Source organism: Gymnoscopelus braueri (assembly GCF_963280865.1).
Source record: "Gymnoscopelus braueri genome assembly, chromosome: 10".
NCBI classification, from domain to species: domain Eukaryota; kingdom Metazoa; phylum Chordata; class Actinopteri; order Myctophiformes; family Myctophidae; genus Gymnoscopelus; species Gymnoscopelus braueri.
Genome location: NC_137611.1, coordinates 11,974,633 through 11,987,305, shown reverse-complemented (window position 1 = coordinate 11,987,305; position 12,673 = coordinate 11,974,633). Strand labels below are relative to the sequence as shown.

General features: G+C 40.4%; 1 protein-coding gene across 1 annotated transcript; it reads right to left on the bottom strand.

Moving 5' to 3' along the window:
• Positions 1–2,508, bottom strand: LOC308092765 (calpain-10-like; the record flags this gene model as incomplete). Its single annotated transcript, XM_080438867.1, has 4 exons — positions 2,233–2,508; positions 1,361–1,490; positions 416–612; positions 1–298 (listed from the first exon to the last, which is right to left on the bottom strand). Exons 1-4 carry the CDS (start codon positions 2,367–2,369, stop codon positions 1–3), a joined length of 762 nt encoding a protein of 253 aa, XP_080294993.1. The 5' UTR covers positions 2,370–2,508.
• Between the last annotated feature and the right edge of the window lie 10,165 nt (positions 2,509–12,673).

Here is a 12,673-nt window from a genome sequence, read left to right as displayed (position 1 = left end):
TCAAGGCCCCTCCTGACCTGCGGGGGTGCTGTGAGTGGAGCAGCTGAGAGCGCAGCCATCTCTGACCACTTGCAGCTGGTTTAGGTTGAGCCGTCTCCTCCGGCCCCGGTCGCTGTCCTGCCTCGTCCCCGGGTCTTCCTCCGGCTCTCTAGAGGACCCCAGGCCCCGGCACTCTGCGGACCCCAGGCTCCGGCACTCTGCGGACCCCAGGCTCCGGCACTCTGCCAGGCCTCCGGTCAGGTCCACCAGGGCCTCAGACACCTGGCCCGCCCAAAGGCGCTCATACGACCCGTGGAGCCTAGAAATAAATAGTAGGAGGGAGAGGACTTGTATTTAGGGGGTGAAGCTCATATAACAAAGTAGAGAGAGAGAGAGCGGAGTATTGTAATTAAATGCCCGTTCCCAGGATGCTCACTTGGCGTAAGCCTTCTCCAGCAGAGCTACCCAGAATGCATTGGGAGCGTGGCAGCGGGAGAAGCAGAGCGTGGCGCTTATGCAGGGCAGCCGGTCGTCGACGGTTACCTCTGCCCAGCGACCCTGCTGCCATAGACGAAAACAGAAGCAGCCATTGTACCCGCTAGCGCCCCACTGTGGCTGGTCTGGGGATAACACCTAAAATGACACAGATATTTTCCCTGTTTTAATCGGTTAAAGGGACTACAGCATGAATTTTAACCTTTTCTTATTTTTTGTGTGTTTTTGGTCTCCCCTACCTCTCTTCTATCCCCAAAAATACCCTAGTTTGAACACTCAGGCTTTCACAGCAAATCTGGGGTTTTCTGTAAATTGGTCTCAAAACAGGCCAAACTGATTTGCACCCTGACGTGACGTCACGTCAGGGTACAATCCCTCCCGTTGTTCAGTTCCAACCAAAAATATGTATATATATATTTTTACTTCTTTTTTTTTTTTTACTTTTTCCACACAGAACCAGGAGATAACATGCATACAAACTGGCTCAATAGCGCCCGTGCCAAACAGGACAATGTGGTATTGCAGGTGAAAGTGCTTTATAAGCCAGAGAGAAGTTAGTTGGAATGAGTATATCTGAGGCTTGATTTAGGCTCAAACCTTTTGAAAAACGTTTGAGGGACATAAACAATATGATATTAAATATTATTAAAAAAAAATTAATTCATGGTGTAGATCCTTTAATATCCAATCAAAGCTGGTGCCAAAGCCGATACTAATATTAGGAGTTATAGGTTTCCAATAAATATATATCGCATGATATTATTTCAATATGCAACGTTGCTATAGCAACACAACAGACACAATAAATCTGTGATAAGGTCGGCCGATAAGATCGGCCGACCGGCCGACCGGCCGAAATAATTGACATGTTAACAGATTGCGTTACCCTGTCCAACAGATGCTTGTTCTTCAGTAGGATGGTGCAGGCACACAGGAACCAGCAGTCTCCCAGTAGACCCTGCTTGGCGTGGCCCTGGTTCATGTTGTCTGGGAACAGAGCAGGAGACTGGCATCTCCTAGAGAGGGAAACACACCCATGACAATTCATTGACACCAGTAGATCTCAAACTGTTTCATGCTAATTTGGCCGCGGACCACCCATCTTAAAATGTTTTGTGCCAGGGACCCCCATGAAGAGAAGATTTGTGTAAAAAAAAAAAGAGAGCAAAATTCTTCACAAACACTTTCAAGATTTTTTGAAAATGTTCAAAAATAGCAGATGTACAAGCTCTAGCTTGTAGATCTGCTATTTTTTAAGCCAACATACAAAATATGGATAAAGGGGTTAAAATGTATTAACACATTTGGCTGGGGATGAGAACCAATCAAAATACCTTAAGTTAAAGCATTTACAAAAATATATCACACTGTATTTGAGGAGTGGTGATTAAGTCATTTTATAATAATGTAGTTTACACACACCAAAAAAATACTGATTTGGATCACTGCTGCTAGAGATTCTATATCTTCTGCTATTTATATCTGCTGCAAATCTGCTCTACTTGCACAAGAAGAGGTTGCTGCCTCAATGTTGTTTCTTTCCCTATCCCACCATACCCATGTTTCCTGTTTTCTTCAAACAGAAAACCGTTTGGGAGCTTGTACACAAAATAATTTCACCCACTCTTTTAACAACTGTAAACTTGTGATGACGTGACAATAAGTTCAAGTTGAAATAAATACTGGGGGGATATTACTGGCCAAGCAGATTTTACGACAGCCAGGTTCTGGTTATTTATTTACTAAATAAATAGTTACCTGCGGGCGACGCCAGACAATGTCACCCTGTAGCCTGCTGATGGGCGTGGAGAAATCAGAGAACAAGGATGTGTCATCGGCGGGGAAGTGGAGATCCTCAAAGAGACCTTCACCTCGGCTCTCATCCCAGTTCTCATCCTTTATAGCTGCTGGCTGGCTGGCTGGCTCTCCACACCTGGCTGGTTTTGTGTTTGTTGTCAGGGCCTGATCGATCAACTGGCTGTGATCAGCTGTACCGCATCCATGGTCAGTTCACTTTCCTTAGGAAAAACATCAGCCATTTAGCCCAGTGATTCTCAACCTTTTGAATTTCAAGAACCCCCCAGTTTGAGATGCATTAGACCATGGACCCCTATTTAATTTTTTTTTAATCATGGGGAGGAAAAAAGGGTCCATTTGGTTCCATTTGTACACTATCAGAGTAACAGACCCGTAAGTGTATGTAAGATAGGATTGGTGTTTAAGACAGTCAAAGAGACAGTTCCCTCAATACTAACTACTTCTCCAAAGTGAGTGACACCCACAGCCACAACACTAGAGGGAGCAACATGATCTGGTACCACCCAAATATAGACCAAACACGGGAAAGTTCTCATTCTACTACTCTGCCACCAGAATGTGGAATCCCCATGCATCAGTGATTTAGTTCCAAATTGTCCTGAAAAAAACCCATCTATCAGGAGACCACAAGTCAAGGGGAGGTAAATGTAATTTTCGCCATCTCTGTCTTGTATTTGTCGATGAAATTTATTATTGTGTTCACTGCTATGTTGATGAATTGAATACATAGGACCGCAATGGAAACAAGTCCCTAGGATTATCCTTTTAGCCTTAATATCTTGCTGTACCATGTGCTGTTTACATTCTGACTAATAAAGTATTCAATCAATTTGAAAATAAAAAAAGCCATTTGGACACCTGGTGGTCCCTGGACCGGGCATTGAGAACAATGTCCGGACATTGAGAACAATGCCCCCCTCCCAGCTTGTGTCTTCATAATATCGATGCTGTCGGGCAGAAACCTCTTATCTCCATATTTGTTTTAATTTTTGTGTTTTTTTTCCGTAAATTAACACCCTACTTGCATACTACAGCGTCACACAAAAGCATAAAAAGTTTGCGCCGTGTTTCGAGCTTGTGGATCTGCTACTTTTGATGCTTTTGAATTTGAATCCTGAAAAGTAACAGTTTTGGACATATGAGGTTTCCACCCGACAGAGACGATATGTTATTTATATTATAAGCGCACACCGTGGCCCCTGCCATGTTTAATCTGAGAGCTCGTCCATTCTCCTCCAGCAGCAGCAGTTATAAACACAGAGTTATATTTCTGTGGGCTTAAGCAGGTATGAACTTTTCAGCTCATATTACACACTGACAGCAATGTATTAATTTATTGTGCCGTATTACACGAGTGGTGTAAAGTAACTAAGTACATTTACTCAAGTACTGTAGGCTACTTAAGTACAATTTACCTTTCCACCACGGGTTCGTCCACATTAATTTGGAAGCACATCCCTCTCTCTGTTGCCATAGTTACCTGGTCCTGCATCACTTTTCAGGGCGTGGCGTCGTGGCGTTATTATGGATCCCACTCCTACCCACTCCTACCCACTCCCACTCCTACTAGCCCTGCTAGTCTCGGACAGGGACAGGCTGCAGGTTGAGAAAACTCTCAGCTCCGAACTCAACAAGATCTGCATCTGGCTCTCTGACAACAAACTTTCATTACACCTGGGTAAAACAGAATCCATCCTCTTTGGGTCCATTCCTAACCTTAGCAAGGCAGAGAGTTTCACGATCAAAGTGGGTGATGATGTCATCCAAAGAAAGGATGAAATTACCTACCTGGGCTCCATCTTGGAGACAAACCTCTCTGGTAACAAAAACGCCGAAAAAGTGATCAAAATTGTCAACCAAACAACACGCTATTTGTGGAGGAGTGATCGCCTAGTCAGTAAGAATACTCTGAAGATTCTTGCAGGGGCCCTCATTCAAGGTCATTATGATTATGCATGCACTTCATGGTATCATAACACCTCCAAGGCCTTAAAAACAAGGCTCCAAACATCCCAAAACAAACTTGTAAGGCTACTTCTTGGCCTCAATCACAGAACCCATCTAACCCCTGCTCATTTTGCTAGGATTGGATGGCTTAGGGTTGAGGACAGAGCACAGCAACTTGCTATGGGCCTGGTCTTCAAGATACACCACAACATTGGGATCCCCCTGTATTTGTCAAAATACTTCCAAAATGTTAATGCAGTCCATGATCATAACACCAGAGGCAGCTCCACGGATCATGTTCAACCCAGATTTGGCTCAACTAAGGGTATGAACTCGTTCTCATGCTATTCAACAAAAATGTGGAATGCCCTACCAAAAGGAGTAAAGGAGTGTAAAACCCTACTCACTTTCAAAACTGCCCTAAAGATACACCTTCAGGAGGCTGCAATTCGAAAATGGCCCCTGTCTAAGTCTTAACCTACCCCCCCCTACCCCCCCCCCTCCTTCATTTTCCTCTTTTGTATATATATATATATTTATTTTTTTCTCTCGTCATACCAGTAACCTGAAAGCTGATTGTATGACATTCTGTATAGTAGTGTGTATATCTGCCTGCCTCTTATATTTCATCATGATTTGTGTGCATGGGGTTCTCATCTTAAACAAGCTTAGTGCTTAATGAGGGTTTCCAGTTTAGTAGACCTTGTATTGTGAATTTGTACTTCCATGTACTGTTATGTACTGTCATGTACTATTCTCATGTCTTTCTAAATAAACTACATCAATCAATCAATCAAAAAACTCTAGCTCTTGGCAAACCCCGCTGTGATTGGTCAGTTGTCGCTGTGATTGACAGTTCTTGTTTTTGCAACTATGCCTAAACCTAACCTTAACCCTAACCCTAACCTCAGTAAGACTATGCCTAAACCTAACCTTAACCCTAACCCTAACCTAACCTCAGTAAAACTATGCCTGCCAGGGAGCCAATCAGACAGGTAAGGCGGGTCTAAATCCTAGAGCGTTGGTGGGATCCATAATCAGGCGGCAACGACATCTGAGAGAAGATAATATTTGTCACGCCTCTTCCGGGAAATGAATGAATGTCACCTTAGTGCTGAACGCATGGGAATCCTTCCTTTGTTGGGTATGGGCGCCACCCAGTGGACCCATGCTGTACCTACTACACAGATAGTGTAACAGAATAAACCTGTGGAACAGAATGATTGACCAGTGGTGGAAAAAGTGTTCTAATTTTGGACTTAAGTAAAAGTATCAATGTACTGAAATGTACTGTAATGTTACACGTTAAAGTCTGGAATTAAAAATGTACTTGAGTGGCATTTTCTATTCATTCTTTTTTCTTTTTATTATTATGCATTTTTTTTTTTTTTTTTTCTCCTTTCACCCCATCTATACCTTGCTATATATATATATATATATTTTCTTTTTTTCTATTTTTCACTTCTTTCCCCATGCATATTACCAACTCAAGATATACCTCCGCCCTAAACTATGACAAGTGACAGAACCCACACGGGAAGAATAGTAAAAATAAATCTCATGGAATGTTAAAGGTCTTAATAACCCAGTGAAATGCAATAAAATATTAACCCATTTACAGCAGCTCAAGGTGAATATCGCTTTTTTACAGGAGACTCATCTCAAACCAGGCCATCAAAACCGTATGCACAAATCCTGGGTGGGACAGATCTTCAGCTCCAGCTTTCTTAGTAAAGCAAGAGGCGCAGCTATCTTAATAAATAAAAACACACCTTTCAGTCCAACCCACACTATCTCAGATAGAAACGGCAGATATATTATAGTCACTGGCTCACTTTACAACATACCGGTAGTTATGGCGAATATATATGCCCCAAACGTGCATGATGGAAGTTTCATTAAAAACCTTCTGACTTTACTACCCGACCTGAATACAAATCACCTCATTCTCGGTGGCGACTTTAACACTACCATGTCCCCACTCGACCGTTCCTCAAGTAAGCCATACATACCATCCTCGGCATCTCGACTCATCTCATCCTTTTTAGACCAATTTGGTATCTCTGACGTATGGAGGAAGTTAAACCCAGCAACACGACAGTACTCTTTCTTTTCTCCAGTACATCACTCCTTTTCCCGCATAGATTATTATTTTATTGACAATAAACTATTACCCCTTGTTCATGACTGCAACTACGGCAGCATCGTTATATCTGATCACGCACCTCTGGAGCTCCAGTTGACAATACCGGAGAGAAACAGCCCTATCAAGAATTGGCGCCTTAATGCATTATTACTTGCTGAGCAAAGCTTTATTAACTTTATTGAAAATCAAATAGAACTATTCCTAGACATAAATATGACAAACGATATCTCCCCCATTATACTTTGGGAAACTTTAAAGGCGTACCTCCGGGGGCAAATAATCTCATACTCGACTAACTTCAATAAACAGCGTCTGCGGAAATCTAGGGAGATTATGGACCGTTTAAAACAGGTTGATCAGGATTACGCAACTTCACCCACAGCTGCACTGTACAAAGAGAAGCTATCGCTGCAAATGGAGTTCGATCTGATCTCTACTGCCCACGCAGAACAACAGCTGCTGAAATCCCAGCACGCAGTATATGAAAGTGGAGAAAAGGCAAGCAAAATCCTAGCCCATCAACTAAAACAACAAGCAGCATCTCATCAGATACAACAACTCCACAACCCAGAGGGACTAATCCTGACGGACCCCCAGGAAATAAACAACCAGTTTAAGGACTTCTATACTAATCTCTATAAATCAGAGTCCTTGAATAACCCTGCTATATTTGATGATTTCTTTAATGACCTATTAATGCCAGTTTTGGATCCCCAAAAGAAAACTAGTCTCGACGAACCTTTTACAGTAACAGAAATTACACTGGCCATAAAATCAATACAAAATGGAAAGGCACCCGGCCCAGATGGATTTCCTCCGGAATTTTTTAAAACTTTCCACGGCCGACTGGCACCACTCTTAGCTAACGTGTTCTCCCACTCGTTTGAAACATTGGCCCTGCCAGAGACATTCTATCAAGCCACTATATCATTGATTCTAAAGAAAAACAAAAACCCTCTAGATTGCAGCTCATATCGACCCATTTCACTCTTGAATGTAGACTATAAGATTCTTGCAAAAGTACTTGCACGCCGCCTAGAAGTTGCACTGCCGTCCATAATCTCCTTAGACCAAACAGGCTTCATAAAGAATAGGCTCTCCTTCTCCAACCTGCGACGTTTGTTTAATATCATATACACTAAACCACTAATAGCTATACCGGAAGTAGTCATCTCGATGGACGCCGAAAAGGCATTCGATCGGATTGAATGGGATTATCTACTTAGCACACTACAACATTTTGGCTTCGGAAATAACTTCATCTCCTGGATCAAAATGATATATAGAGCCCCATTGGCCTCAGTCAGATCGAATGACATACTGTCAGCATACTTCCCTCTTAAACGAGGAACAAGACAGGGCTGTCCACTCTCCGCACTGCTGTTTGCCGTAGCCATTGAACCTCTGGCCATTGCCATACGCAACAACCAGGGGGTGCGTGGCGTTTATAGAGGGGGTCATGAACATAAAATTTCACTATATGCTGATGACATCATACTATACATTTCGGAACCATCGGAATCTGTCCCACCCATCTTGAATATCATATCAAATTTTGGAAAAGCCTCAGGATACAAGTTAAACCTAGAGAAAAGTGAAATGATTACACTTAACTCAGTCACTTCAAACCAAAATATTGCGGACCTACCATTCAAACTGGTCTCAAATCAATTTACATATCTTGGCATAGTAGTAACCCGTCACTATAAAGACCTTTTTAAAGCCAACTTTGCTGTGCTCCTAGAGAAAACTAAGCAGGATCTTGAACGCTGGTCCCTATTACCGCTATCCCTCTCGGGTCGTATAAACTCTATAAAAATGAACTTGCTCCCAAAATTTACTCACTTATTTCAGTCTATACCAGTTTTTATACCCAAATCTTACTTTAATACATTAGATCAACTAATCACCTCCTACATTTGGAATAAAAAAACACCACGACTACGCAAAGCACTCCTACAAAGACCAAAGAACCTTGGCGGTCTTGCACTTCCAAACATACAACTATACTATTGGTCTGCTAACATCAGAAACATGACATACTGGTTGCATCGACAAAACAATAATGAACACCCCGCATGGCTACAAATTGAAACTTCCTCATGCAATTCATCATCACTGCCAGCACTGTTGTCTTCCCCACCACCCTTAAACATCAAAATCTACACCACTAACATAGTTGTTAAAAACTCACTCAGGATTTGGATACAATTCAGAAGACATTTTCATCTGCTTTCAACCTCAATATACACAACCATTCACAACAACCACTTATTCCCACCCTCCTGTGAGGCTAGGGCCTTCTACCTCTGGAAGGAAAAAGGTATAACTACAGTATTTGACTTATTCATCAGAAATACCTTTGCCTCATTTGCTCAGCTATCTGAAAAATAGACACTTCCTAACACACACTTTTTCCGGTACTTGCAAGTCCGAAATTTTGTACAGCATCATTTCAACACCTTTCCAGCCCCACCAATAGCATCTGTTATAGACACAATAATAGAACAGGGATTAGACAACAGTGCTAAGATATCTACCATATACGCATCTATTTTCAACCTCCACTGTCCATCTATTTCAAAAATAAAAACCCAATGGGAAACGGACCTGGATCACAGATTCTCTGATGTCGAATGGAAACAAGTCCTAGAAAGAGTACACTCATCTTCCATCTGTGCCAAACACGCATTGATTCAATTTAAACTCCTACATCGTACATACTGGACAAAATCGAGACTGAAGGAAATGTATAAAGACGCCGATGCAACTTGCGAACGTTGTAAGGCTGCTCCAGCAACACTTATACACATGTTCTGGCAATGCCCCAGCCTGTCATGTTTCTGGTCCAAAATTTTTAAAGCATTCTCAGAAATATTCGAAACGCACATTGAACCGTGCCCACTGATCGCACTCTTTGGGCTTGCACCTATCAATAATCACCTCAACAAAATAACGTTGGATGTTATGGCGTTCACAACTCTGCTTGCAAGACGCATAATACTCCTAGAATGGAAAAAAGTCACACCGCCATCACACTTACGTTGGATCAAAGACATAATGCACTTCCTTAAACTGGAAAAAATCAAATTTGCCTTAAGAGGTCAAAAAAATCTATTTTATGTTTCCTGGAACCCCTTCTTGAACTACTTAAAAAATATAAATATTCCCCCCGACCAATAGAATGAAGGGGTTCATGATTTACGATCTATGTTTATTATGATTCTAATCTTATGTGCTGGTGGCAAGGACTTAACATCCCCTTATCTTTTAAATTACCAATTTTCCTGCCTCTCAATCTTTAATTAAACTTTAAGGGTCATAACGGTCTCGGTTACCATGGGAGCAAGCACACAGTCCATACCCGGGACATACACAGGTCTTTATGGTCGCCAAACAAGAAACTCCGAAACCATGACCTTAATAAGTCCAGTAAATACTATGGGAAGTGTAATTATTATGAATTGTGCTGAGACTGAGCAATGTGTTTAATTTCTCTCCTGATATAATGCTGTAAATATGAAAAATTGGACATTACGACTATTATTATCACTATCACCATTATTATATGTGTATGTATATTTACGTGCATATAGGTGTGTATGTACGTAGGTATATGTTGGTATATGTGTGTGTATATGTATATATATATATATTTACTTTTTACTTTATTTTTTTATTTCATTTTATTTTATTTATTTACTTTATTCTTTTTTTTCTCCCCCTGACATTTCTGATCATTATTATTATAATTTTCTAAATGCTACAATAATATGTAACATGGAAAACCACGACCACATATGTATAAAATGCTGATTGACATTGATGACTCTGAAAAACAATAAAAAGATTACTAAAAAAAAAAAAAAAATGTACTTGAGTAAAAGTACAAAAGTATTGGCATCAAAATATACTTCAAGTACAAAAGTAAAAGTACTCATCATTATGCAGTTTTCAAATGTTTAAAATGTATACAAATCTTTTGAAAATAGCCGATTTACAATCTCACAATGCGTGGCATTGCGACGCATTGTGAGATCGGCACAAGTCGGCTCAAGTTAACATTCAAGTCTGTTTACAACCAGCTGGGCCTGGTAACCAGCATCTTGGCACCTAAAATATACGACAGTATCTTCTGTTTATTCTCTCCTCGTTATTTTCTCTCTCTCTCTCTTGCCCTCCACTCTCTAGACTGACAATTAGACTATTAAACTGTCTCTGTACTTTTGATCAGAGTCATGTGTACAGTATGTGGTTTTTATTTATTTTGTTTATTATTTTGGTGTCAGCATGTTGGCAATGGAAATACTGTGTTCTTTAAAATGTGTCTGAATAATCCCATTAGGGATGGGCTGTGTTGAGGCAGCCAGACACGAAAAATGTCATTCATTCATTCATTCATTCACAGTATAGCATTCATAAGCGGTATTTCTGATTTGATTGTCAGTGGTATATGGATGCATAACAGTAATGCAAAGAAAGTATTACGAAAACATGATTAAGGAAAGATAATGACATGTATTAGCCATTGGCATTTTACTGTTACGGTTTATTACATTAAACAAACAATAGGCCAACACTCAGTTTAATGTTAGTGTGCTTTAACAAGGCACCATACAATGTCTGAAAAAAGATAATGCCTATTGGCTAATGTATAACGTTTAAACAACAGGTTACACCTAAATTCATTCTAAAAACAATTCACAATATTATCACATTATATTATTGCATGTCTTTGCATATTTCTTCCAATGCTGTTCATTGTCAAATGCTGATCAAACCTGGTGTTTCACTTTGTTCCTTAGAAATAAACCAGAGTAGTCTCAAACCAGTTTACAGAACTGAAACTTTGACTCACATTTTGCCCTTTAATGCTGCCAACTTAAATATCAACATAACGTTGTGCTAATGTCATTACTAACAAGGGGTGGAGAGCTCTGCTTAATAAAAATGCATTCTTCTTTAGAGAACTTTATCTTGAATTACTTGTTCTAATAGGACAAGCAAAGCCTGAGGCAATTACTGCCACACTGAAAGCAGTGCAATCTTTCAGTACATCAGTGATGGAAAATAACTAGATACATTTATTGAAGTACTGTATTAAGTACAATTTTGAGGTATTTGTACTTTACTTCAGTATTTCCAATACTTTTACTTCTACTCCACTACATCTCTATAATATTGTACTTTTACTCCACTATTTTTAAACTTAGTTACTAGTAACCGTAGATTTTGATTATTATTACAAAACATACATTAACCACTTCGGCCCTATATACATTTCGGCCATTTCAAAATAGCCGATCTACAAGCTCACAATGTGTTGCGATGCGACGCATTGTGAGCTTGTAGAGCTGCTATTTTCAAAAGATTTTAATACATTTGAAAACTTGAAATGGGACATTCTGCATAACGAATACTTTTACTTTTGGTACTTTAAGTACATTTTGATGCCAATACTTCTGTACTTTTACTCAAGTACATTTTGAATTCCTGACTTTTACTTGTAACAGAGTATTTCTATGTTGCAGTATTAATACTTTTACTGAAGTAGAACATTTTAGTGCTTTTCCCACCACTGCAGTACATAGACATTACAGGAGGTCATTCATAGTACTAGACTGGTGCTTGTTGGCCCGCTGTGCAGCGGCCCACTCTGGAATGATGCAAGTTTGGAAAGTTGGGAATGCATGCCCCACCCTGTTATGTAATAGGCTACCTGTTATACCCGTTGTCAGAGTATCAGTTGTAACTGTCTGTCTGCCTGTGTCCCTTTTATGCCCTTTAATAATCCGGGGGGATCGGCGGTTCTGGAAAATCCTTGTGCAGTAGTAGATGTCTGAAGATTGCAAACTGACTGGAAAGTGGACTGACTAAGTAATCAAATGGCAGGTGTAGCGATTAAATGCATTTATTGAATGTTCTCCATGGCTTCTTGAACCTGCTTGCTGTCCAGATTGTCAAAGTCCTGAAACTGTAACAAACAAGAGAGACATCAGTAGCCTGCAACAACAAAAACAACAACAACAACAACAACAACAACAACAACAACAACAACAACAATAACAGTAACAGTAACAGTAACAGTAACAGTAACAACAACAGTAACGATAACATGAGCAAATATAACTCCCAAGATTTGAACCCCAGTCTCCCATGTGGAAAGCCAATATCTTAACCATTAAGCCAAAGTGAATTTTTCATAGTTCAGGGGAGATATTAGAATTTCAGTTAATCAGGCTGAGGTTGTGAGCCATTCCGCTACACTCACCCGCTTTTTGACCTCCT